The sequence below is a fragment of the Natator depressus genome, chromosome 20 (assembly GCF_965152275.1).
Source record: "Natator depressus isolate rNatDep1 chromosome 20, rNatDep2.hap1, whole genome shotgun sequence".
NCBI classification, from domain to species: Eukaryota; Metazoa; Chordata; order Testudines; family Cheloniidae; genus Natator; species Natator depressus.
The window spans coordinates 23,622,949-23,650,287 of record NC_134253.1 but is presented as its reverse complement, the minus strand read 5'-3'; the positions used below and the strand labels follow the sequence as shown (position 1 = coordinate 23,650,287).

At 57.2% G+C, this 27,339-nt stretch overlaps 1 protein-coding gene across 2 annotated transcripts; it reads right to left on the bottom strand.

Moving 5' to 3' along the window:
* Positions 1 to 5,992: 5,992 nt before the first annotated feature.
* TUBB4A (tubulin beta 4A class IVa) lies at positions 5,993 to 16,930 on the bottom strand. Of its 2 annotated transcripts, XM_074935672.1 has the most exons (4): positions 16,771 to 16,930; positions 10,664 to 10,772; positions 9,794 to 9,904; positions 5,994 to 7,517 (listed from the first exon to the last, which is right to left on the bottom strand). In XM_074935672.1, exons 1-4 carry the CDS (start codon positions 16,825 to 16,827, stop codon positions 6,460 to 6,462), a joined length of 1,335 nt encoding a protein of 444 aa, XP_074791773.1. In that variant the 5' UTR covers positions 16,828 to 16,930; the 3' UTR covers positions 5,994 to 6,459. The 2 variants fall into 2 exon arrangements, with proteins under 2 accessions (XP_074791774.1, XP_074791773.1); XM_074935673.1 differs by lacking the exon at positions 9,794 to 9,904 and having other exon boundaries at positions 5,993 to 7,517.
* Between the last annotated feature and the right edge of the window lie 10,409 nt (positions 16,931 to 27,339).

The window sequence follows — 27,339 nt, the reverse complement described above, 5'->3', positions numbered from 1 at the left end:
GGGAGTCTAGTGGTTAAAGGAGCAAGAATGGGACTCAGGACTCCTGGGTTCTATTCTCAGCTCTGGCAGGGGCGTGGGGGCTTAGTGGTGCTAACCCATTACACCCCACTCCTCTCTCAGAGCTGGGAATAGAACCCAGGAGTCCTGACTCCCTGCTCTAACCTGGTGCCCCCACTCCCCTCCTGGCACCAGGAATAGAACCCAGGAGTCCTGACCACCCACTAACCACTAAACCCAACTCCCCTCCCAAAGCCGGGACTAGAACCCTGAGTCCCAGCCCACCCTGCTCTAACCCACTACCCCCCACTCCTCTCTCCGAGCTGAGAACTGAACCCAGGAGTCCTGATTCTCACCCCCACCAAACCCCCAGCTATGGGCCGTCCCCCAGCTGCATAGAACCAGTCATTCCACTACCACCCTCTTCCTGGTTATCCTGAAACAACCCCTGAGGATCAGCCCACCCGTGCCTGGGCCCCTTTGCACTGAATCACATAGCAGCGGGGGCTGGGGGAGGGGGGGGGATCTGTGCTGCAGGTGGGTCACGTGCCCCCCCCCTCCCTGAGTGCATGGCGGGGCTGGGGGGGGGGGGCTTTGCAATCAGCCAGATCCCGTGCGCATGGCTGATTGCATGGAGACCCCGCATGGAGACAAATGCCACTTTGTTCTGCTGCTGGGCGAGGCCTGGCGCTGACCTCATTCACAGCGGCTGGCATGGGGGGGGTGGGGGGGGAAGAGCTGGCTCCCTGCAGCATTCCCCTCCCCCCTTGATATGACACTGACCTAGATTGCCATCTACCAGCGCCATTTACCCCATCCCCCCCCGCCCCTTCCATGCCCGAGCCAGCTGCCTGCAGAGAGATGGACCTGTGCGTGATGCACCTGGCCTGGTGTCTGTGTGAGATGTGCGCCCATGTCTGTACATGGCACCCGGGCGCTGTGTGTGTGCGAGACGTGTGTTTTGCGCCCGAGCGGTGTGTCTGGTGCATACGCGTTGGTATCACGTGTGTGGCGTGTCAGTGGGAGACGGGCGGAGGGGGATGTGGGGCATGGCTCTTGCGCCCGTGTGTGGGATCGGAGCGTGGGCTTTCTCTGTGCGTGTGGCGGGAGTGTTTGTGCGTCGCACGTGTGTGTGATGGGCACTGTGTGTCCAGGTGGTACCTGTGTGCGGTGTGTGTTTTGTACCAGGGCCTGAGGGGTGTTTTGTGTCGACGCGCTGTTTCGGCGATGGGTATAGATAGGGTGTGAGTGTGTGTCTGTGGTGTATATGTGTGACTCTTTCGGTGTGTGTGTGTATGTTGGTGGGGTGTGTGCGTCCCCCTTTCTCTAATCACTAGACACCACTTCCCTTCCAGAGCTGGGACTAGAACACAGCCGTCCAGGATTCCCAATCCCTCCCACCAACTGCCAGACCCCTTTCGTGTCCCTCAGCTGGGTTAGAACCCAGGAGACCTGACGCCCAGCCCCACTGCTCTAACCACTAGACTGCCAGAGTTGGGAACACTCCCCTGCCAGAGTTGGGAACAGAACCCAGGAGTCCTGACTCCCAGCCCCCTCCCACCCGCTCTAACCACTAGACCCCACTCCCCTGCCAGAGTTGGGAACAGAACCCAGGAGTCCTGACTCCCAGCCCCCTCCCACCCGCTCTAACCACTAGACCCCACTCCCCTGCCAGAGTTGGGAACAGAACCCAGGAGTCCTGACTCCCAGCCCCCTCCCACCCGCTCTAACCACTAGACCCCACTCCCCTGCCAGAGTTGGGAACAGAACCCAGGAGTCCTGACTCCCAGTCTGCTGCTTTAACCACTACACGGCACTACGCAGCTAACTTTCCAGAGACGGCCTGTAAAGACAGTCAGGAGCTACAAAGTTTTGACGGGGCTGGGGGCGCGTATTCGGCAGGCCAGCCGCTCGTCCCTCTGACAAGCTGCATGGAGGGCCGTGGACACTAGTTAATGCCCTGCCACAGCCCAAAGCCTCTCAACTCTGTGCCTGTGTGTGTGTGCGCGGGTGTGAGCTCCAAAGGGGAGTGCAGGGCACGGGAACATTGGCTGAACATCAGGACCTCGGAGAGTTTGTGGCTGGCTGCACAATCCCAGCCGGAGTAGCGACGTGTCGGGTGTAAACAGAGTCATGCCAACATGCCCCAAGCTGGGCATGTCTTGCTCACGTGCGCCTAGGAACAAAGGCCCTCATCCCCAAAGCTATCTAAGTTTCACTGGGAGTTAGGCACCTAAATACATTTGAGGATCTGAGCCAAAATCTCCTCTCTTTGCTTCTATAATTACGATCGTTATTTATTCGTACTGTGGTCGCGCCTGGGGGCCTCAGACAAAGATTAAGGTGCCCGTCGCATGAGGTGCTGGACCAACACAGAGCAAAAGTGTGCTAGAAAGGAGAGAAATCTGGGTGAAGGGCATGTGGCCTGGTGTTTCTGGGCTAAGACCCAGCCTTGTTTGGTGAATTACAATAGCGCTCAAAGGTCCCGTTGGAGCTGGGGGAAACTCAGGGTTTTCTGCTGGGTGAGAAATTCCAGCAGCTTTCCTCCCGAATGGGCTGTTTCCTGCCAAATTTCCTTTGGGAATGGACAATTCCTAGATGCGAAACACAGGCCCCAATTCGTTCCTGAGTGAACCAGAGCAGAGCTTTTAGAAAAACGTCCAGTCTTGATTCAAAAATTGCCAGGGATGGAGATTCTGCCCCGGCCCTATTAGGTTGTTTCCATGGTTCATTCCCTCCCTCTTAAAAATATAGGCCTTATTTCCAGTCGGGATTTGTCTGAGATTGTCACCCCTTAACCTTCTCCGTGTTAAACTGAATAGATCCTGCTCCTGTCTGTTTTCCAATCCTTTCACGATTCTTGTGACTCTTCTCTTCGTCAGAAAACTTTCAACCAGTGTGAGGCCCCAGCTGAGCTCAGGGCCCGGTTGTGCCAGGCGCTGCACAGACACAGTGAGAGACAGTCCCTGCCCCAGCTGAGATCAGGGCCCCGTTGTGTCAGGCGCTGCACAGACACAGCAAGAGAGTCTGTTTGTGTTCGTTAAACACACACACACACACACACACAGGAGGCCTAGATACTTACAGCCCGCTGCTCTGGGTGGCTTTTGATGACTTAGGAAGCTGTGAGCCTTGTTCTAGGGCTCACCAACTATTTAAAGGGATGCCGCCCTGTTCTTTTTTGCTACACTGTCCCTGTCGCAAAAATTTACAGCCTAACTAGAGTCAGGCGGCCAGGGGAAACTGAATGACAGAGGAGGGTGCTGTGCCCCAGGTCACGAGGCAGGTCCAGAACCCAGGTGTCCTGACTCTTAGCGCAGGGCCCTGTTCAGGCTGCTAGCTCACCCCTAGAAACGGTCACCCTTCTCCTTATGCTGCAGTGGGCAGCTGGGCTGGAAGACAACAAGGGCCAGTGGGTAGGGAGTCGAACTGTGTTAAGTTCACCTGGGTTCTAGTCCCACTGACCAGATGGGTGACCTGAGGTGAGTTACTTCACCCTTCTGGGCATCAGTTTCCCCTGGCACCCAGAGTTTGATTAGACTGTAAGCTCTTCAGGACAGGCACTGTTTGTCTGTCACACTTTGTCTGTGCAGCGCCAGGCACAATGGGGCCCTGATGCTAGTCGGGCTCCGTGCAGCGCCTGGCACAACAGGGCCCTGATCTCAGCAGGGTCCACCTTGTTCTTTTCCCCAGTCCAGGCTGCGTCACTGACCCCATAGCTCAGCCCCTTGGGGACAGAACCTGCTGCAGACGCCAGTGCTAGGGGGAATGGGGGTGGGCTGTTCTTTCTCCCCCCTCCAATGCATTTGGACCAAAGCACTCCACCCCACACACCCTGGGAGAGGTCATGTCGCTGGGCCGAGGCTATGCTGGGGGGGGGTTGTTGCTGGACAATGCACTCTGGCCCACGGGGCAGGGGGGAAATGGCTTTTGTTTGACCCTGCTTGTTGCCCCCTGCGGTAGATCTACGCCCTTAGGCCATCACAGGGCCGAGCCAAAGGGTATAAAGCCCTCAGCCCCTGAAGGGACTCTGAACTGAGCTCAGGAGAAGCCCTGCGGCCTCCAGTGGCAAGGTAGCAGCACCGCTCTGGTGGCCAAGACCAGGAACTGCCACAGGGAAGCGTTGCAGAGAACTGCATGCTCCTGCTGGCGCCCAGCCCTAGCTGCCCAGCCAGCCAAGTTTGCACCTTGAGTCAGCTCTCCGGGCCTTGCTCCAGCGATAAGGGAGCTGGCCTGCTCGAACCAGGGGGAGCGGGCAGCCCCCTTTGCTTGCTACCAGAAGCCCAGCTGGGTGGCAGAAGCGGCTGCTGCATGAGCAGCTTTGCCAGCTCTTGTTTCTTTAAGGGTGAGGGGGCTCAGGAGATAATTGGAGGGGAGTGAAAGCCAGGAGGGGGCATTTCAGAGTGCAGCGTCCAGCCTCGCTGAGCTGTAAGGGAGACATGGGCCCTGGCAAGCCCAGCCTGGGGCTGCCTATAGAAAGCCCAGCTTTGCATCACCCCTGTGGGAGGAAGGGCAATGGGGGGGGAAAAAAAAAAAAAAAAATCAGTGCAACTCCCCAGCCAGAGTGGGCAAGGGAGGGAAACTGGCCCTACAGGCCGGACTTGATTAGAGCCTTAGCAGGCGGCTCCAGCCCCGTTTTAAAGCCCACCCCAGAGCTGAGCCCAAACCCAATCCAGGAGCTTCAAGCCCTTTGCAGACATGACCCTGGTACCTGCCTCAGCCCCACCACTGCCTCCTGGGTCTCGCGCTCCCTCGCCAGCTGCCTGGGGGGGTTGGCATGGCAGCAGCAGTGTGCCCGCCCTTGCCTTGCTGGGCGGCCCGAGGGGCTGCAACACGGTGGGAGACCAGAGACGGCCTGCCCCAGCTGGACTGCTGAGCTGCCCCCTACATGCAATGACCCCAGCCTCTCCAGCACAGAGAGCTTGACCCCACCCCAGCTGGCCTCTTTGCCAGTTTTGTTGCCCGTGGCTAGTGGCAGCAGCCTCTGAGGCTGCAGGGAGGATGAGCAGGATTCTGGAGCCATGAGCAACATTGGGTGCCATGTGGCCACCCTAACCCAGCCTTCTGCACCCCCATGCCAGTGGGGCTCCACCATGACCATGGGGGTGGGGGTCCCCTGGAGCCTGCAAGACAGGTCAGTTCCCTGCTCTACCAGACTCCACCTGACCTTGACCCATACTCCATCCACCTGTAATACGGTGATAGCTTCAGAGCACCCATGGGTGCTCTTTGGCCCCCCATTATGATGGTATTGAAGCACCTAAGAGAACATGGTCTAGCTGTTAAGGCTGCAGCATGAATATGTCTACTAGGAACAGGGACTATGACCCAGAGTTTGGGCAACTAGGCGGAAGGGGAGTTGGACTTGAGCCCGCAGCCTTGGTTCCATCCACCTCCCACCCTACCGAACGGAGACTCATGGAGTTAATTGGAGCCCAGACTTTAAGGGTAGACATGACCATTATCCATAGAGGCAGGTGGAAATTGGCTTTCCCATCCCATGGCACAGCAGGAGGAAAATCAAGACCTTTGAGGTTTTCTCCACCTCCCCCCTGCAATAAAAGAGCCACCCCAGAAGAGTCAATAGCTTGGTGCCCTCTTGCCCGCATCTCTAGGGAGCGCGCGCTACCCACTAGGATCCCTTGAAGATCTTGATATGGACAATCAGCATATTCCAACCAAAAATGGAAGCCCAAACCTTCCCCACCACCTGTGGGTATTTATGGATGGATAGGATCACAGCACTTATCAATAACATTCTTTGATAGAATATGGGCCCCCCTGCACCCCCCAAGCATCCTGTAGTGTGCCCATTTGTGGCTGATCTTTGTGAGAAAGAGACCAGCACGCTTGCACTTTAATATTATTCAATATTTTATTGTGGAAACATACACAGACAAACTGTTTCGAAAGCAGAAAGATCTTGGAGGGGGTTTGGGGGGGGACTGCCACCCTGGAGATCAATTCCTTACCCTGCCCCTTCCCACAAAACCCTCCCCCCCCATGAGTTCCATGATCCTCTAGTTTTATTTTAAGCCCAGCACAAAAACAACAACAAACAAAAAAGAGCAAGTGACGAGTTAGTGCATACTCATCTCTGGAAAGAAAGAGAAATCACATGACTGTACATGACATGAAGACAGAATTCACTGCAGGAGAGCTGTGTTTCTGGAGGGCGAGATGCGGTGGATGAAAAGGGAAGAGACTGACAGTTTTACCTAGACCTATTACCACTTGCTGCCAATTCCCAAACAAGGCCGACAAACCCTCCCACTGCCTCACAGACACCTTGAACTTCCCCAACCTACCAGTAGGGGGCAGGGTTTGCACCAAGCTCTTATCGGTTTCTCGCTGGGTGGAGAACATTCAAGCCTATGCCAGCAGGGGCAACGTGGTCCATTGGTTCGGTAGGACTGGTGGGCACAAGGTGCGTGTGTCGGGGGACAGAGGGAACGGGAAGGTCTATGCCATTTCTTCCTCTGCTTCCTCTTCGAACTCGCCTTCCTCAGCCGTGGCATCCTGGTACTGCTGGTATTCGGAGACCAGGTCATTCATGTTGCTCTCCGCCTCGGTGAACTCCATCTCGTCCATGCCCTCGCCGGTGTACCAGTGGAGGAAAGCCTTGCGGCGGAACATGGCGGTGAACTGCTCCGAGATGCGCTTGAAGAGCTCCTGGATGGCCGTGCTGTTGCCAATGAAGGTGGCGGCCATCTTGAGCCCGCGGGGCGGGATGTCGCACACGGCCGTCTTGACGTTGTTGGGGATCCACTCCACGAAGTAGCTGCTGTTCTTGTTCTGCACGTTCAGCATCTGCTCGTCCACCTCCTTCATGGACATGCGGCCGCGGAAGACGGCCGCCACCGTCAGGTAGCGCCCGTGGCGGGGGTCACAGGCCGCCATCATGTTCTTGGCGTCAAACATCTGCTGGGTCAGCTCCGGCACGGTCAAGGCCCGATACTGCTGGCTGCCGCGGCTGGTCAAGGGGGCAAAGCCGGGCATGAAGAAGTGGAGGCGAGGGAAGGGCACCATGTTGACGGCCAGTTTGCGGAGGTCGGCGTTGAGCTGCCCGGGGAAACGGAGGCAGGTGGTGACGCCGCTCATGGTGGCCGAGACCAGGTGGTTGAGGTCGCCGTAGGTGGGGGTGGTGAGCTTGAGGGTGCGGAAGCAGATGTCGTACAGGGCCTCGTTGTCGATGCAGTAGGTCTCGTCCGTGTTCTCCACCAGCTGGTGGACGGACAGGGTGGCGTTGTAGGGCTCCACCACCGTGTCCGAGACCTTGGGCGACGGCACCACGCTGAAGGTGTTCATGATACGGTCGGGGTACTCCTCCCGGATCTTGCTGATCAGCAGCGTGCCCATGCCCGAGCCGGTGCCGCCGCCCAGCGAGTGGGTCAGCTGGAAGCCCTGCAGGCAGTCGCAGCTCTCCGCCTCCTTCCTCACCACGTCCAGCACCGAGTCCACCAGCTCGGCCCCCTCCGTGTAGTGACCCTTGGCCCAGTTGTTACCAGCTCCGCTCTGACCTAGGCGGCAAGGAAGGTGGGGAATCATAGAATAGCAGGGTTGGAAGGGACCTCAGGAGGTCTAGTCCAACCCCCTGCTCAAAGCAGGACCAATCCCCAATTAAATCCCCAATTAAATCAACTGGAGAGGGGTCCAGTTCCATTCCAGGAGCACCAAGAGTTGCATGGCTGGGGGGGGGGGGGGGGGGAGAGATGGGAGTTTCCACCCTCTACCAAGCCAACCCTTGATTGAGGGTTGGACATGGTCTCTGTTGAAGGCCTGTGTGTTGAGTTTAGCAGATCTCAACCTTGGGGGCTCAATGGACGATCCCAGGGCTGAGTTCCACCAAACTTGACACATGGGCCCCCTGGACAGTTCATTGTGTGCACACAGCTGCCAGACACAACCAGCCCTTTCAGCAGGATGGGGCAGAGGACCAAGGAAACTAGATTGCCCATGACAGGACAGGAAGGAAGCACACAGACTGGCGGGGAGCCAGGGGACAACACCCCCACCTGGTGCTGCAGCCTCACAACTGTGCAATAACTTCTCCAGCCAAGACTGGCTCTGGTGTGGCCCAATTCAGACAGCGCCAAGCACCCACCCGCTGGAGCTCCAGCCCCTTCATGGTGCCACAAAGGTTGGGCCTGCTGAAAGAGGGCCGAAGTTTGACACTGCCCCCTTTCCGAGACTTCAGCTTCTTAGCCCCATCCCCTGCTCAGAAGCCTGGACATGTCACTGGAGAGCCTGGGGTAACCCTGCAGCTTTCAGATCCTGCACCATCTGGTCCGACATGGGATCCAGACACTGGCAAAAATCCACAGCTGAATGAATCAGCCAATGCCTTGGGGCTCTCCAATTCCTTCCTGAAGATGCAGACGGTGTAGGTGGGGGTTGTTAATTAAAGTGCCTTGCCCAGTAATTAAAAGCAATTCACACATGCTCTGAGCTTCTTCAGCAAGTTCTACCCCACCCAGATCACTTTTGAGAGATTTCCTCCCCAGAAAAGACAGTCAGTTTTCTGAGAACTCTGGAGTCCTGGCTTCTCCCTTCCCCCAGCCACTGCTCTCACCACTAGGGCACACCGCTGGCCAGAACCAGCACAGGAGCCCAAGGGGTCAAGTTGGAGAGGGACAGCGGGGTGGTACCCCAAACCCCACCCATAACCCAAGCCCCACCTTTCCTAACCATCTCATTGTCACCCCTTCTTGGTGGGGACAGGGAATGCAGGGACAGAAGCCATCACCCACCAGCTGGGAGAAAACAGGCTGACCTCGGAATAGACTGGCCCTCCACAGGCCCTGCCCCTCCCGCCTTGTGGGGGGTGTGACAAAGTGGGAATGTTCTTAATGTTTTCTCTGAATACTGTGTGGGTGCCTCAGTTTCCCCTATGCAGTTCTTAAGTATCTAGGTGGTGGGATAATGGTGAGTGATTCTTGCAGAGCCCTAGGGGGCCATTGTGATGGTGTCTGCACAGAGAATGGCCGACACCCTGTCTCCTGATGGCCTGGGCCCCTCCTCTGCAAAGGTGCCAACTGAAGGTGTTGGAGAACAAAGATCAGGTGGCCTCCTGGCCCGTGAAAGAGACAAAGGCCAGAGGAAGGGCGGGAGAGTTTCAGTTTGGAACTGGCTGCGGAAATGGAGGGAGGCCCAGATGGGGCTCTGGCCTCCCTGCCCCCCAAGATAGACTTGACTGAGGGGTCCTGGTCTCTGTACCCACAAGCTCTGTTTTAGACCATGTCCCTGTCATCTAATAAACCTTCTGTTTTACTGGCTGGCTGAGAGTCACGTCTGACTGCGGAGTTGGGGGGCAGGGCCCTCCGGCTTCCCCAGGACCCCACCTGGGCGGACTCGCTGTGGGAAGCGCACGGAGGGGCAGGGGATGCTGAATGCTCCGAGGTCAGACCCAGGAAGATGGAAGCCGTGTGAGCTTCTTGCCCTGGAGACACAGGCTGCTCAGAAAGAGGAGGCTCCCCCAAAGTCCTGACTGGCTTCGTATGGAGCAGTTCCAGAGCATCGCCCGGGGACTCCGTGACGGGGGGGGGGGGGGAAGTCAGTCTCCTCCATGGGTAGCTTGTGGGGTCATGATCATTAACCTACCCTCTAGGGACTCCCCTTGTCCCTGAAACACAGGTCCCACCGAGAGGGGACCCCCTGCCAAGCGGTGGAGAAACTATCCAATTACAGATGGAGCTATTTGGGGAAGAAACTTGCAGGGCACCTCAGCTGTTCCTGCATTGCTGGGGACCCCCACCCACCCCCCGAGACCCCAGCAACTCAGTGCTGCCCACCTTACCGAAGACAAAGTTGTCAGGCCTGAAGATCTGCCCAAAAGGACCAGATCGGACTGAGTCCATGGTCCCAGGTTCCAGGTCCACCAGGACTGCCCTGGGCACGTACTTCCCACCTTGGGGAGAGAGAGATCAGATGCTTTCAGGAGGCCGGGTTGTCATCACAGGTTGTGTCACCCATCTGCCCTGGGAGCTTCTAGCTGGCGGGTGGGGCCAAGCACCGAGTTCACCTCAGTAGGCCTGAGACCAAGGTGTGTGCATTGCAGGGGTGTTTCCTCTCCTCCCCCAAGCAATGGATTGCTACAAATGTAGCCATACTAGCTGCTGAGCCCCCCCCCCCCCACCACACTCCCTCCCCCGGCCCCCCAAACTCTCCACTGAGGGCAGGTGCTGCCAGCAATTTGCTTCTCACTTTGCAAGTATCGCCGTGCGTCAGAGGCTCTCATAGCGCACCAGGAAGGAGCATTCAGCCTCGTGTCCACCCCCACAAAACCTGGGCACTCGCTATTTGAAGAGGAGAGGAAATGAAGCACTTGAGTGATCTGACAAGAGCTCACAGCAGGGGAGAGAACCCAGGATTCCTGCTTCCTAGTCCCCTGCGGTGACCACTGGACTCCACTCCCCTCCCAGAGCTGGGCATAGGACCCAGGAGTTCTGACTCCCTGGTCCTGTGTTCCACCCACTAGGGTGCACTCCCAACCAGGCCACTGCCCTCCCAGCGTGACATTAAAAAAGGAACTAGCCACGAAGCTTTAAGCACCCTCCGGGAAGTTGAATGTTAATAGGGGAGATCCCTCTAGACCCACTAGTCACAGACAGGCTGTGGTTAGAGACCCCCACCCCCACAATTCCACCCACGCCTCCGGACTCTGTACCTGAAGCCTCATTGTAATACACATTGATCCTCTCCAGTTGCAGGTCACTGTCTCCATGGTAGGTACCGGTGGGGTCTATGCCATGCTCATCACTGATGACTTCCCAAAACTGCAGGAGAGGGTGGAGGAAGGGGTTAAAAGAAATCACATAATCAAACCCTTCCACGAGCAATTGCAGACTGGATCTAGCCTGGCACCAGGGCTGGCTGCAGAGAAACCCACCCAAGCTTATGCAACACTAACCTGCCACATGAGAGATTTATTCTTTCCTGACCGCTAGCTGGTGACTGGAAGGTGCCCTGAAGCATGATCATTAAACCTGCTCTAGCCAGGTCTGCCTCAGCTTGATAGCTGTTGCAGCAGCCCCCCTCCTCTGTGAGAAGGTGCAACTAGATACCTGCCATATCATCCCCTTCTCCCCCCACCCGCTGAGTTATTAGCATCTGCCTGCCTCAGATCCTTTTAGGAAAACTGATCGAATACCTGGGTCTGTGGTGCCTTCATTGTAAGGAGCATATTGTATTTGCTTTCAGTGGTCTCTGCACCTCAGCCAGGGAGATGGGAGTGTAATTTATTTATCAAGCTGTCATCATAGCTAGGCTAACTGCAGGTGGCATTTGCACCAGTTACAGGGACACTGGCGGTATTATCTGTCACTTTCCACAAGCTGGGTTAGTACTTCACTCAGAACCGGCTTGCTGGGGGAGACTGGGGGGGGTGGGGTGGAGAAACTGGCTTACCCCATTTCCCCAGGACAAGTGTCTGGCTTTTTTAAAATTCCAGAAGTACTAAAGACCTCAAACCCAAGAAAATCAGGGCTCCAACTGGGCTAGGGTCTGTACACACACACACACACACACACAGTCCCTGCCTCAAATGCTTACAAGGTAGAATAGGCACGGCAAAGAAAGGGTTATCTCCCTTATAGACAGATGGGGAAACTGAGGCAGAGAAAGATTAAGGGCAATGTTTTCAAGGGAGTTTAGAACTAGATTTTCAAGGGCTCTGCTCCCATCTAGGGAGCTTAAAATCCAGATTGTCAGGAGAATTTACCGCCCATCACGGCTGGGTTTGAGAGCTCAGATGTGAACTGAAGCCAGGTCTCTTTCATCCCAGCCCACACGGAGCCATCGGGAGGGATGCGAGACTGTCAGAGCTGGTACGTTTCAGGAAATCTCTGGAAGGTTGTTTGCAAGGGCGCTCCCCAGGGCGGGGTTCTTGTGATTTGATCAGTCGTGGAACAGCGACCCTGGAAGTGTTGGTCTAACGTACAGTTGGGTGCTTGGGTTAAGTGCCTGTGAACCCAGGGGAATTTGCAGGGTAATGGGACATCCCGCAGACCAGGGCAACAGATGGCATTGGTGCCACTCTCAAGCACCACATGGCCACCCGGGCCCTCCTGGAAGGTACAAGGCCCCCTTTTGTAGGATCAGCTTAAACGACAGCAGCTTTCAACTGGCTGATCCCCTTATTGTAGGTGGGGGATCAATCCACCTGCACTCGCAGGCAGAACTGGAGAGGGGGTGGAGGACCCAGGACGGAGCCCTGGCTCCCCCGCTTCTCTCACCACTAGAATACTCCCAGCTCAAGAATCCAGAAGTCCAACTCCCAGTCCCACTCTCTAGCCATGAAACCCAGCTTCCTCCCCGTTAGGAGAGAACCCAGGAATCGGGATTCGCAGCCCTGCCCCCTTCGCTAGCTCCCCTCCCAGAGCCAGGAATAGAACCCAGCCACCCCTTCCCCCCCGAACCCTAGCCACTAGACCCCACACTCTTCTCCCAGAGGGGGGGGGGCTAACAATCAGGTCTGTATCTGGCGGGTGGGGGGGGGGGGAGAGAGAGAAGACGGAATTGCAACATTCAGGTCAAAAGAAATCAGCACGGATCGAACACCAGTCTATTGTCCAGCAGGAGATTTACACACACACACACACACACACACCCCCGCCCCCCAGCTGGCACCCGCCCAGCAATCCCTCCCTGCCATTCTGCAGCATGGCTCTAAAATGGAGCCGCAAGCCCTCGCCTCTTTCGATCTCACCACTATGCTGCAGCAGGTTCTATTTATACCCGGTGCTGGCAACATGGGAGGAAGTGGGGGTGGGTGGCAAGGAATCTGCTAAGGCAGAACCTGGGGGGACAGCAAAGAAGCAGACCCCCCCCCCCATACACACCCCTTAAAAAACCCCCAGGACAGCAGGCACCCACTCCCCTCCTCTACCTGGTCTTCGCGCTGTCACTTACCCCTCTGCTCCCACCACCACATGCTACAGGAAGGGGTGCCCCCCTTGCCAGCACCCCTAGATCCAGGAATAGAACCCAGGCATCCTTCCCTCCACCCCCCAGGCACTAGACCCCACACTGGAGTGGAGGCTAGAACCCAGGAGGGATGGGGATGAAGATCAGGGGTAGGGTTGTCCCTCTTCTAAAATCTGAAGCATGGGGCAGGGGGAAATTGTAGACTGCAAGTCTCCCCTCTTGCTGGGCTAATATTTCAGGGGTCTCAGATCCTGGCTGGCTGCAGCTGGGGTGTGAGGAGGCAGCAGGGCCCTACCCTAGAATTGGGGGTTGGATCCCAACTGGCCAGAATTGGGGCACATTTTGGGGGGCCAAGGATGCAACAAAAATAAGTGGAGGGAGCTATTCTGGTGCCTGGCTTCACCCCTCAATTTCAGGGGTTCCATTCCCTGCTGGTGTACAGGGCTGGGAAGGAGAATTGGTATCTTGGGGGGGTTTGCAAGCAACCGGCCTCCGCAGGAGGAACTGAACCCCTAAAAACAAGGGGTGAAACAAGCCATTGAGCTCATTTCAGCCTCCCTCCAGGGGACAGCCCCCCCCATCCAGATTCCACTGAACTCCCCTCCCCCCACCAACACCAGCAGGGATCCAAAAATAACCCCCCATCCCCATGCAGATTCCTCCACCCTGCACCAGCCCTGGCCTGACAGGTTTGGCTTTTTAAAGAGACAGGCCATTGAAAGAGGGCGGGGGAGGGGCAGCGCCAGCCCTCTTTGCGGAGGGGCCTGTACACCGCAGGGGCAGTTTAAATCCGAGCTTTGTTCTGTCTGCAGGAGGCATGTGGGAACATGAGCCTTGATCCCATTACCAGATGGGGCCAGGCTTCCCATAGCCACACAGGGCAGAATCCACCCCCCCCCCCCAAATACACATCAGCCACCCCCATGCAACATGGCTGGGTGTCTTTTTCCCGGTTTTGGTTAAAAGCCTTCAGATCCCGGGGTGGGCAGATGTTTGGAGAAGTGCAAGCTGAGTGGGCTGGATCTGCATCCCCAAAGCAATCGGAGTGGGCTGGATCTGCATCCCCGAAGCCATCCTAGCAACACCCACCAGCAGCCTTAGCCAGGCGAGGGTTGGGGGGGAGAAGAGGGGGAGGACGGGGAAAAACACCGCAGGCAAGCAGGGCTGCCAGAGACTTTTAGATTGACCCTGTAGATCAAGTGTCTATTAGGAGAATGGGGGCGATCCTAGGACACGTCCCCCCAGTGCAGATGGAGCAGCCGGACACCCCAGCCACCGCACCCCATTGTCAGTGGCCCCACCCGGAGAGGCAATGTGGCCCGCATCAGGATGCGCCCCACTTCCACTGGGAGCAGGGCAAGTCCGCCCCACCTGGTGACTTGGCATGATGCTCTGGGCCTGCCCCCGCAACCTATTGGCATGAGCCAACGCCGCCCAGCCTCTGGCCAAGCCACCAGGCCATCCCCGCACAAGGCCTTGCTAGACAGATCAAGAAACTCCGGGCCGAGGCCAACCACGGTTCTGAGTGCCTGGGAGAACTCCCTGTTTGAGGCAGTCACCAGCCCACAGCAGCCTTGTAGGGCCAGATCCGCCCTCTCCAACCAGTGCTCCAGGCTCCCAGCTCTTTGGCCTTAGTCCTATGGACTCCACGCTCTGGAATCCCTCCCCGGGCAGGGGAAGCTGCCCTTTCAGCTAGGCCGCGACTGGTGAATTACTCTGGTTCTGAGATTTTTTTTCTCCGCCTCCCCCGTAACAAAGGATTTACAATGCTGATGCAATGCCAGGCAGGCGAGGTACCAGCTCAGCCGATAAGGCCCCCCCCAAGTGCATGCCGGGGATAAGGCCCCCGCCTTAAGTGAACGTGCAGCTTCTGGATCAGTCATGCAACTACGGCAGCATCAGGCAGGGAGCGAACCAACTCCCAGCACTCAGTGCCTTTGAGGAGAGGAGATTCATCGCTGACTAGGGCTGGGAGGGGCTCTCCCACCCCTGTTTGCTCCCCAATGCTCACAACTTTACACCCTCAGCTCCCACCCGCAAACCAGCAGCACCCTGACCTGCCAGACGCCCTGGGGACGTCACCATACCAGAGCTGGCAAGATTCCCCCAGGGTGGCTCCGGCACTGGCTGCCAACAAGCCACTCTGCTCCCCACCACAGCTCGGCATTTTGATCCAAGGCGCCCCCGGGCTTGGCGTGCCAGGGGATCTGGCTTCCATTTGGGCAGCCAGAGACAATGGTGGGAGGACTGCAGGGATTTAATACCCCAGCTGGAGGACGATGAGAGAGACAAGTGGACCAGGACTCCAACCTAGACAGGGGCTAAGGGGCTGGAGTGGAGTCCATTTAACAGGTGCAACCGACACTAAAGCCAAGCTCCTGATCAGAGACAGCCACGCCAGCCTTTCAGATTCACTTCGTGGAGAGAGAGAGACCTGGTACAGGTCTGGTGCTTTGCCATCGCAGCCCCTGTCCGCTCCAGCATGGGGCGATTGGTCCAATAAAGAGAAATGGGCCTTTCTGCCAACATGTGCAGCGACTGGTGGTGGTGGTGGGGGGAGCTGCCATATGCTGTCTAGCATCAGACTGTACCGGTCAGGGGAGATCTGGCAGGGGAGGCTCGGGCCAGAGCCGCATCCCTGTTTCTGCCCCCTCCGGGATGGGTGGGTCACTCAGGCATTTGAGAGGAGCAGCTTTCCCAAGGGAAAGGCTCTGCATTATTCCCGCATTGCTCAGATCTCTTTCCCCGCCTGGCAGCTGGGCCGGCACATCCCTGCCCGCCTGGCCAGGAATCTCCCTGCCACCCGATCCTGCGCCCCATTCCTGCCTGGCAGTGACTAATTCACACGTTCTCTGGTGAGTCACCGGCTGGGTGCAGGAAGAGCCGGACAGACAGATCCGGGGCCCTCTCCGCTCCAGACCCGTCATGCAAGCTTGGCTTCTCCATCTGCAGCAGGGGAAGCCATGTTCATCCCCGGCCTCATGCCACTGCAAGAGACCCACCCTGCCCAGCTGCCCCTGCCATGGGGCAAACCGAGGGGGAAGCGCGCGCGGCTATTTTAAAAGGCTAGAGGGCCAGCAAAAAGCCAGGTCAAGGCTCCCACCTCTCCCCACAGGCGCTCCCTGCAACGGGCAGGTTTCCCCGAAGGGAGCCATTGTGAGTGTGCGCAGGGCCGCCTCTCCACCCAGCCCCACTCATGCGGCACTGGCAGATTTCTGCCCCGCCCCGCCCCCCTGTTCCACGGATCTTCTCCTGCAGCGAGGGGGGGGAGGGGCGGGGACGGGACACCCTGCATTTTCGTCCCGGGTGGGTGGGGAAGGGCTGCTCCCCTGGCTATCTCGCCCTTTTATTTCAGCCCGCCCCGTGAATCCGCAGCTATTTCAGGGACAGGGGGGCTGGGAACCGGCCCTTCTGCCCACCCCACCCCTCACTGCAGCAAACAGCTGCTCGGCGTGTCCTTCTCCAGGCAGGCGGGATCGGGGCACAGAAAGGACTTGGGGTACCCCAGGCAGACCCGGGGGGGTACCCCAGCCAGCCCCCGCCCCCCCCACACCGGGCACAGAACTACTAGCTGCCCGATCAGGTTACCAGCCCCCGCCCCCCACGCAAGCGCCTGGTAAGGGGTCTCCCCAATCAGCAGGGCACTGACAGCGGTGGGGGTCGCAGGGACCCTGGCAGGGAAAGACAAACCCAAGGATAAAGGGGGTGACCCAAAGCCTTTACCCGCCCCACCAGGGGCCGGGCTGAGATCCTGCGGACCCCCCACTTCCCACCACCCCAGCTCCCACCACCGGGTCCCGATCCCCACGGCCCCTCCCTACACCCCCTTTGGCCCGGCCCCGCCCTGACCTTGGCTCCGATCTGGTTGCCGCATTGCCCGGCCTGGAGGTGCACGATCTCCCGCATGGTCTCGCTCTGGCTGCGGCTCTTCCCTTAAGCCTTCCGCGGCCTCGTATGCGCCTTTAAATGGAGCCCGGGGGAGACGGGGAGGGGCGGGCCAGCGAGAGCCGCTGTGCAATTTGCGCATGAGCCAGAGCTGCCCGGCCCCCCCGCGCGTGTTACATCTCGCTGCGCGCGCCCATGGCTGCACCCCAGCTCCAGTGCGCTCCGGAGCCCCTCTCCGTGCAGCGCGCGCGCCCATGGCTGCACCCCGGCTGCTTCCCCCCTCCCCCAACTCTACTAGCCTGCGGCACCTTCCCCCCCCCCCGCAAATTCTCCATACCCTCAACTTCAGCACCGCCTGCATCCCCTCTCTGTGCACCCTGCACCCCCATCTCAGTACCCCATGCCCCCAGCTTCAGCACCCCCGCCCCCCAATAACCCCATGCACTCTGCATCCCCAGCCTGTGCTCACCCAAGACTCCCCCCGCCCCCCCTAGAAGAAAGACGTGCTCTGCTTGCCCCACAGATGACTGTGGGGTTTATTAAGCTTTTCCTGGGGATTTAGTGAAGGAGGGTGGGAGTCTGCAGTGCGAGGGGGAAGATAGGTGGAAAAAAGTGGCGGAGCTCCTATAAGGCTGAGCTGGAAAACAGGGTGCAGCAGGGGTGCCAAGCAGGAAAGATGGGGGGCTCTAGGGTAACAGACCAGGCTGGAGCACGGGGGAAGTAGGCCAAAAGTACCAAGTTTCCCTGAGTACTGTTCTCTGGAGGGAAGCGATACGTCCCAGGGGAACAGCCCAAGCGCTGGGCCTGGATGTATCCTGCCCCTGTGAGCGAGCAGCACCCTGCCCGCGAGGCCATTCTTGTGCACCAGGGAGTGCTGATGACCCCGCTCCTTCACCATTAGCGTTGCCAGGTAGATCAGACCAGGAAGGGGCCCATCTAGGCCAGTTGCTCCAGGTTAGGGAATAGGTTCATCTAGATCAGCCTCACCTGTGTGGGGGAGAGAAACTGGTGCCCCTTCGAGGAGAAAGGACACAGATCCTATTCCCAGCCCCCCTGAGCCAGCCAGTCCCGTCCCCTGCCCAGAATCTAGATCAGAGCCGGTGCCCCCTACAGGGGAAAGGCCCCAGATCCCATTCTCCTCCTCCCTGAGCCAGCCAGCCAGCCAGTCCCCCCAACCTGGGGCTGGAGCTGAGCCAGGGGAAGGCCTCTCATGTCTTTATGTGGATGGAAATGAAAGGCTAAACCACACAGCTCCAGATGATTACTGCTGTACTCCAGCGCCATCCTCTGGCTTGTGGCTACAAAGGAGCCCTCGCTCTGAGTGTTAAATTGTGGGAGCTTCCCCGCTTGATTACCCTGCGCACCACAAGCTGAAGCCTCAGATAACACAGCAGAGTGACAGCGTAGGTTAAAACCAGACCACTACGGCAGCAGTGAAATTGCTACGTGCCCTTGCGACTCCGAGGGTACCAGCTGTGACAGTCTGTACCCCTATGTTCACCCCTTTCATAGACAGGTGATGAATGTTGTACAAAGTATGCCTGGTGAGGTACCATCTGAAAACTCATAATTTGCTGATCATTATTGTATGGATGGAATATGTGTGGCAGCTTTGGGTGTAAAGATATAGAGCTCCACTGTAGGATACTTCTGAGGCCATGTCTACACTGACAAGTTTCCAGTGACATAGCTGTACCGTGTAGCTGTGTTATGCCGACGGGAGAGAGCGCTCTCCCACTGACATCATACATCCAACTCAACGAGTGGCAGTAGCTCTGTTGGTCGGAGAGCGTCTCTTGCCGACATCGTGCTGTGCACCTGAGCCCTTATGCCGGCAAAACTTATGTCACTCAGGGGTGTGGGTTTTTTCACAATCCTGAGCGAAAAAAGTTTTAAGTGCTGGTGTAGACGTGGCCTAAGACAGGTTCCAAGCAAGGACAAACCAGTTCCCCAGTGACAAAAGCTAGCCCAGGCCTCAGCCTGGTGTCAGTGAAATCAAATGGACCATCACCTAGTTAAGTGGCCATTCTTTGGCAGGAAAGAGGGTGTGAGCAGAAAAATCTACATCTGGACAAAGAAACAGCAGGGAGTTCCCCTCCACTCAGGCCTTTTGTCTCAGGAACCCCAGCTGGAGGTGTTTCTCGAGAAGGCTTTAAGAGGAGAAAGCAATTGGCCCAAATGATCTCTTTCCTTTTCTCTTTACCAATGGTGTAGACAACACTTGATGAAGAAAAGAAGGGGCACTGGACTGGGGGAGATCTTGGCTGAAAGAGTCATCCAGTTTGAGTAAAGCTGTTGTAACTGACAGAGAGAGTTCTTTGCTTTGCATTCACATTGCTTGTTAAGTTTGGTGTTAGCTGTGTTTTACCTTTTATCTCTTTGTAACCGATTCTGACTTCTATGCCTCATTGCTTGTAATCACTTAAAACTCATCTCTCTGTAGTCAATACATTTGCTTTGCTGTGTTATCTAAACCAGTGTGTTGGGATTGAAGTGTTTTGGGGAAACTCCATTTGGGATAACAGGATTTGTGAATGTCATTTTCTGTTGACAGATGATAGGTTTTATATGAGCTCGTGTTGTCCCGGAGGGTGCAAGGTGCAATTTCTGGGGGAAAGTCTGGGCCGGGGAATTTGCTGGTGTGGCTCTGCTGTGTAATTCACGAGTGGCTGGCTAGAGGACTCAGCTGGGAGTGATTTAAATGGTGGTGGCTGGCTGTGAGCAGACTAGAGGTGATCGCTCTTGTACAAGGTGTCAGAGTGGTAGCCGTGTTAGTCTGTATCAGCAAAAAGAACGAGGAGTCCTTGTGGCACCTTAGAGACTAACAAATTTATGTGGGCATAAGCTTTTGTGGGTTAAACCCCACTTCATCGGATGCATGCAGTGGAAAATACTGTAGGAAGATATAGATACACACAGAGAACATGAAAAAATGGATGTTGCCAAACCAAGTATAATGTCACAGCCATTAGCACCTGCTCTAAGAGCCAGAATGGCTGGGTTCAGCCCTGCCCGGGGGTAATGGAGCATGACCCTGTGTAGGGGCTTGTGGGAGGGGGACCCAGGTTCGGGCAGGATGCAACAGGTGGTGAGAGCAGAGCAGCGGGGGACTGAGGGTTACCAGCCCCGGGTCTGAGCTCCCTGGAGGCCCTTCCTGCTGCCCTTTTCCCCGGCTCTGGCCTACTTCTTTCCCTGGAGATCTCTCTCACACAGGAGTGTTCAGGGCGGGTTCCCCAGTCAGCCTCCCTCCCCCAGTGGCTCTAGTGGGGGTGCCCAGCAGGAGCTAGGTGGGGGGAGTTATTTCTGGTTCTATCCACAAGAATCTGGGATTGGTTTGGGAAGACCCAGAGGGGCTGGGATGGGGGGAGGGAGGCGGGTGACAGTCCCCTCCCAGTGTTTGGAAGAGGTTGCAGATCTGATGCTGTGGATGCCTTAGCCACCCCTCTTCCCCCAGACCTGTGGGTCACATGAATCAGGACAGGCTGCGTTTGCAAAGCTGCTTGGATGCGATATGAGTGCGGGTTCTGCAGGGCCCTCACCAGGGCTGCACTGCCCCCTGCTGGGCACCCCTCAGCTGAGCCCTGCTGCATTCGTTCCACCTCTGGTCAGGGGTTAACGTTGGCTAGGGACCTCTCGCCACCTACTGGGCATCGAGCTGTAGTGACACCCGGGGGGAGCCGGGACTTTTTCAGGGCATGGGTCACTTATTAAGATGGGAGATTCTCTGGGATAATTCATGATTGATTCATATTAATTACTGTTGATTAATGGAGTATTAATAGTAATTAGTGAGGCCCACTCCCCCCCAGGCACTACAAACAGCATGATGGATAGGTAGAAGTCTGAGGATAGCTAGCTAGCTAGGTGTGTATACGGATGGGTAGGTAGGTAGATAGATGGGTGTGTATTGAGATGGATGGATGCAAGTGTATAGGGATGGATAGATAGATAAGGTAACAAGTCTTGTGGATAGGGGGGAAGCGGTAGATGTGGTATATCTTGACTTTAGTCAGGCTTTTGATACTCTCTCACATGACCTTCTCATAAACAAACTAGGGAAACACAGCCTAGATGGAGCTACTCTACTATATGGTGGGTGCAAAACTGGTTAGAAAACCATTCCCAGAGAGTAGTTATCAGTGGTTCAGTCATGCTGGAATGGCATATCGAGTGGGGTCCCGCAGGGATCGGTTCTGGGTCCAGTTCTGTTCAATATCTTCCTCAGTGATTTAGATAATGGCATAGAGAGTACACTTATGAAGTTTGCAGACGATATGAAGCTGGGAGGGGTTGCAAGTGCTTTGGAGGATAGGTTTATAATTCAAAATGATCTGGACAAACTGGAGAAATGGTCTGAAGTAAATGGGATGAAATTCAGTAAGGACAAATGCAAAGTGCTCCACTTAGGAAGGAACAATTAGTTGCAGACATACAAACTGGGAAATGACTGCCTAGGAAGGAGTACTGGGGAAAGAGATCTGGGGGTCATAGTGGATCACAAGCTAAATATGAGTCAACAGTGTAACTCTGTTGCAAAAAAAGCCAACATCATTCTGGGATGTATTAGCAGGAGTGTTGTGAGCAAGACACGAGAAGTTATTCTTCCGCTCTACTCCGTGCTGATTAGGCCTCCACGGGAGTATTGTGTCCAGTTCTGGGCGCCACATTTCAGGAAGAATGTGGACAAATTGGAGAGAGTCCAGAGAAGAGCAACACAAATGATTAAAGGTCTAGAAAACATGACCTATGAGGGAAGATTGAAAAAATTGGGTTTGTTTAGTCTGAAGAAGAGAAGACTGAGAGGGGACATGAGAACAGTTTTCAAGTACATAAAGGTTGTTACAAGGAGGAGGGAGAAGAATTGTTCTTCTTAACCTCTGCAGATAGGACAAGAAGCAACGGGCTTAAATTGCAGCAAGGGCAGTTTAGGTTGGACATTAGGAAAAATTTCCTAACTGTCAAGGCGGTTACGCACTGGAATAAATTGCCCAGGGAGGTTGTGGAATCTCCATCATTGCGGATTTTTAAGAGCAGGATGGACAAACACCTGTCAGGGATGGTCTAGATAAAATATAGTCCTGCCATGAGTGCAGGGGACTGGACTAGATGACCTCCCGAGGTCCCTTCCAGTCCTAGGATTCTATGATGGTCTATCCATGTATCTCTGGGCAGGGAGCCAGCTGCATTTGCTGTGTTATGGGGCCCTCTAGTGGTGGGGTTGGGGGGGGAAGGGGGATGGTTCTACTTTCTTCAATGGGTCCGACCCCAGAGCATTTGTGAAGCAATATCAAGTGGAGGCCCGACACCACAAGGGGTGTGTGTGTGGGGTGGGGTGTGTGATTCCCCCAAGGAATCACTTACAGCCCCCGCCGGGCTTCTGCTGAACAGGTATGAACAACGCAGGCTGGGGGTGCTCTCCCCTCGCAGCCAGCGCTGTGCTCACCCCGGCACGGTGCCGCAGGGAGTGGGGTGCTCTCCCCGATCAGTCAGGGCTGGCCCCATGCCCTGTCACCCAGTGACTATATCCAGCCCAGAAGGGATCACGGCCAGCAGGGGGGATGAACCCAGCATCTAAACCAAACCCAGAGCTGCCGGGGGGGGGGGGGGGTCCAGAACCCCTGACCCTCAGTTCCAGCAACTCCCAGCTCCCACCACTGCAGCGCCCGCACGGGTCCCCTCACTGGCAGCCGCAGTAGGTCTGTTCTCCACTAGGAAGCAGCACCCCGTCCCCTGATACAGGAAGGCCAGCGGTGATATCCAGCTCCGCTCTCCGGGTAATTTGATCCCCACTTGGGGTATTTTTAGGGCTGAGCCGACCTGCCCAAATCTCGGTCTGGCCTTTCAAAGGAAAGGTATGAGCCAAGGAGCCGCCCCGCCCAGTGATCTGTCCCCCATCACTTCCAGGGCAGGTACCAGATGCCCCCAGAGGGAGAGGAAGGAGGGGGCAGGGCCCCAGGGAGCGGGGTGGGGGCAGGAGCTGTGAGGTGGGCTCCTGGGGTGTGTGTGTGTTTGTGGGGGGGAAGGCTGGGTTCGGCTGCCTAGGAGGGAGGAGATATTCATATGTGGAGAGCCTCAGCTGCTAAGAGGTTTTCAGAGATGGAGACACACACCCTGCAATACCCCTTGAAGCCAGGAGGTGGCGCTCTAGGCCTTGCTAATCTCTCCCACTAGCATCAAGCCTGCAGAGTACCCCGCCCCCCCCCCCCCCCAATTCTCTCCCTTCTTATTTGGTTGGGCCAGTTCTTGCCGCCTCAGGGACCCAGAACTGGCAGGGCCTTCATGGGAGGGAGGGCCTGGGGGGAGGAGGAAGAGTTGAAGAGGCTGGCAGGGGCTCCTAGCCATAGGGCACTGATCTGGGAGAGCAGCAGCCCAGTCTGGCCGATGCTGACTATGAGGAGGAACGTATGGGAGGCTCTCCGTTAGACACTAGCACTACGGGGGCTATGACACACAGTCAGGCAGCGCTGAGCCCGTCCAGCAGCGGGCTGTGAGTCGCATGCACGCGCACAAGAGTGGGGCATTGGGGTCAGCACTGACTGTGTGGGCCAAGCGCCCCTTACTGAGCCCCCACCTTGCTCCCTGCATCACAGCGCCCCCTAGTGTTGCACTAGAGGGAGCGCTGCCTGCATGGAGAGAGCGCCCCCTACTGGATCTCCATCACCAGTGTCTGGGTGGGGCAATTCCCCCCAAACCCCCACCCAATGATGGCAGCTGGAGTGTTATCAGCCCCTCCCCCTATCACTAGCTCTGGCCCTGGTCTCAGTTCTGGGAATCATCCCAGCTTCTGGGGAAAACCCCTATTTATAGCCGCAGGCTGCAGGAAAGGGCCCGGCTCAGAGCAGGCCCGGCTCAGCTGTATTCAGTGGTCTGTGGGGGTGCCCTGCTTCAAGTGAGGGTATGCCCGGGGTAAGGTGCAAATCACCCCATCTTCCTCCAGGCACAGCTCTCTCCCCCCCCCCCAACCCGCTGCAGCTCCTAAGTACACCTGCCCAAATCCCCCTTCATTCCACAACACAGCCCCACCCCCACTCACCCAGGTGCCCCCCACCTGGGAGGGAGACAGCCCCGTGCACAGTGGAAAGCAAACGGTGCCTTCCCCTTCTGCTGCCAGTTCCCCCCCACACCCAGTGAGAGCGACCCCCCCCCTTGGGACCCTGCCCCCTCCCCCACTCTGGGCTGTCAGTACTTGTCCAGTGAGAGCACCCCCTGCTGGCCCTCCACCGTGTGCCCCTCCCAGTGAGAGCACTCCCCCACCCCCGATCACCCCGAGATGCAGCCCCAGGCTCTTGGCCCCCCCCACCCCCGGTCACCCCGAGTCGCAGCTTTGCGTGCGATGTAAATGCAAAAGGCCAGCGAGGGGGCCCTGCCTCTTGGAACAGACTCCACGGCCCGGAAACGCAGAAAACAAACCCGGCTCCTCTGGCCTGCAGGGCTTCTCTCCCAGGAGACAGGAAGGCCGACCTGAGCTGACCCTCTCCCTGGATCCAAACAATCCAGATCACCGGGGGAGTCCATCCCAGGCAGGACAGACCGTGCAGCCCCCCACTGGCCAGGCTCTGTTGAAGCAGCTGGGCACATGCTGCTGGGGGGTTCACCAGGTCCCAGCCAGCAGTGCCTGGTGTCATCACAAGGGGTCACCCTATGACACGGCTGGCACAATTTGAACTCTGGTTCCTACGGGGAGGGGGGGATACCCCAGCTTATTCCCCTGTGCGGCATCGCTGTGCTCTGTTACCAGCTGCCGTGCCCCACCCCAGAGGTGGCTGCATTTCAGCGCTGGGTGAGCCAGCCCCGGGCAGTGTTGCAGTGTGGCTGTGAAACAACTGGCCTACCCCACCCCAGAGGCGGGCGCATTCAAGCAGGGCTGCGCAGGTAGCGTTTGGGCTCCCCGGGCCGTGAGATATGCCCCGGGGGCAAGGCTGAGGTGTCCCCTCCGCCCCCGCCCAGCGCTGCAGCCTCCCTCCAGCCCTGGCCGCCCGCCAGGCTGGGAAGTGACTGTTCCTGTTCAGAGCCAGTGAGTTACACAATGGGAAAAACAACCAGGAAATTAATATCCAGCCCATCGCAGCAGCCGCTGCAGCTGCCCTGGGGCTGGTTGCACAAGTACGCCGGGGACAGCCACATAAATATGGTGCATGCACGCACACACCAGCATGGGGGGGGCGCACACGCACACACACAAAACTGCAGACAATGTACCCCCCCACACACAATACCCTAGCCAGCAGGGGGCAGTGGAGACACAACCTCTGCCCCCAGCTCCAATCCCATTGCAGGACTTTTGCCCCCCTCCCCCACGCACTGAGCCCCACAGGGGGCTGCTGCCAGGGCGAGTCGGGGCTCCAGTCTCAAGCCTCCGCCTCAGCCTCAGCCGTTTGCAGGTTGGTTCCTTTCTCCCAGGACAAGCCCTGGCAGGATTCTGGTAGAGCAGGGAGGCTGGGCCAACCCAGCCATCTGGTGCACGTGGGAGTCAGGCCAGGAGCTGGTAAACTGCGGGGGTCAGAACCCAGGGCCTTAAAGGCACAAGTCAGGTGAGCGATGGAACTGATGGTATCAACACCATTCGGCCCATTCCTGCTTTAACCACTGGACCCCACTCTCCTTCCAGAGCTGGGGCTAGAACCCAGGAATCCTGGCTCCCAGCCCATCCTTACTCCAACCACTAGACCCCACTCCCCTCCCAGAACTGGAGCTAAAACCCAGGCAGCCTGACTCCCAGTTCAGTGCTTTCCTCGCAGGCCTGTGCCCCGGGTGGTATTTGGTATCGAGCCACCCTGTTCTATTAATGTGCCCCCTTCCGAGGGCCTGGGGTGCCCCGGCCAGGATTGAGTGCCAGGGGCTGTGCCCTGCCCAGGGTATTGATCCAACAAACCAGCCCTGCTTTGTACCTGTTCCCTCACTCCTCAAATTTTAGCTTGAAAACGGCCACAAACACATGGGAGCGCGTGGCCGGGGTGGGCAGGCACTTCCCCAACCTCTACACAACAGGAGCTTCCCCCCTTCACGTCTCTCCCATCTGATGAGCCCCAAGGTAACAGCTGGACCTCGTTAAGGACAGCTGGAACTGCAGACTTTCTCCCCCCCCCCGTCCCACAATCCTCTCTGTTCCCCAGCTGTTGGCTGGTGCAAAGCTGCCCCCCCCTTCACTGCATCTTCCAGAGTTGGGTCAGTGCTGGGTCAGACTCCGTGGCCGCTGTTTATCTTGGGCTGAGCGGGAGGTAGTAGAAGGACCCTTTCCACCCTGGATATATCCCCAAGGGGGAACTCACGTCAATTGCATCGGTTTGGGGTCCAGAGCGCTGGTCCCTTTTACCTCCACCCCACTCCAGGAACCCATCCAGACTTGGCTTCACCCCTGTCGCTAGCCTGGGGGGAGGCTCCCATTTTCCCTTAGCAAAGGCCACGGCTCTAATACAGAAAAGATCTCCTGGCTGTCGTTACTGGAGTGTTTCTGTTGTTACAGTGGGAGCCCTTGCGGGGAGAGGGGGACATCACTGCACATTGTCTTCCAAGTTCTTATCGTGCGAGCAAGTGTTCTGCCCTTGAAGACATGCTGTGTGGTGGTGTTCGTTGAAATGATGCATGATGCGTGTTATGGGGCGGGGGTAGTGGCAAGCAGTGGAGGAGTTTGCTCCAAAGCCAAATTCTTCATAAATCGGTCAGGTCAGGTCCGGTGCTTCTTACGCTGCCAGTGGCTTCTTGATTGAAGCTGCTGGCAACATGGTGGAAGAAGTGGGATTAGAACCTATGTCTCCATAGCAGCTCTTAGCAACCATCTCCGCTCCTAACTGTGATACCCTCAACCACCTCCCCTCCTGCTCATGAACCTGCTGGATCCCTGGGGAAGCCACAGCCGTGGTTTGCATGGTACAATGAGGTTAAGAGAGACCGGGGTGTGTGCGTCCCAGTGTGCTGCTACCCACATCCTGTCACCTCAGCCAGCTGGGCAACCAGACTGGCTCCCTCTTCCCCATGCTTTCACAGGCATCCAGGGACTGCCAGAAACGCTAGGAGCCACAGTGTGGGACCACAGAATGGGCCATGTGGTCTAGTAGTTGGAGCAGGGGAGGCCGGGAGTCAGGACGCCTGGGTTCTATCGCCAGCTCTGGGGTAAGGAGTGGGGATTAGTGCTTAGAGCAAGAGACAGTCAAGACTCTTTGTTCAGTATCCTGCTGTGTGACTTTGGTCAGGTCACGGCCTCTCCCTGTACCTCAGTTTCCCCCCGCTGTAAAAACGACTCATTATCCCTTATCTCCCAGGGCTGGTATTGCGGCTTTGCTTGGTTACCATCTGCCTTGGGGCTCAGAAGGAGCAGATACGGCTCCGGCTATTGTTCCCCTGAGCCTAGCGCTGGGAGTCACACGGCCCCTGTCTCCCACTGGGGTATAAAGGAGTCATTCATGGCAGCTTTGAAAGGAACTAACAGCCTCCCCCCCAGAGGCTGTTGTGAAATAGTCGGAGGCAGGAGACAGACAGGGGCTCTGGTTCAAGAGCCTGGATTCCCCCTGAGGATTTGTTGATTGGGCCTGCTGA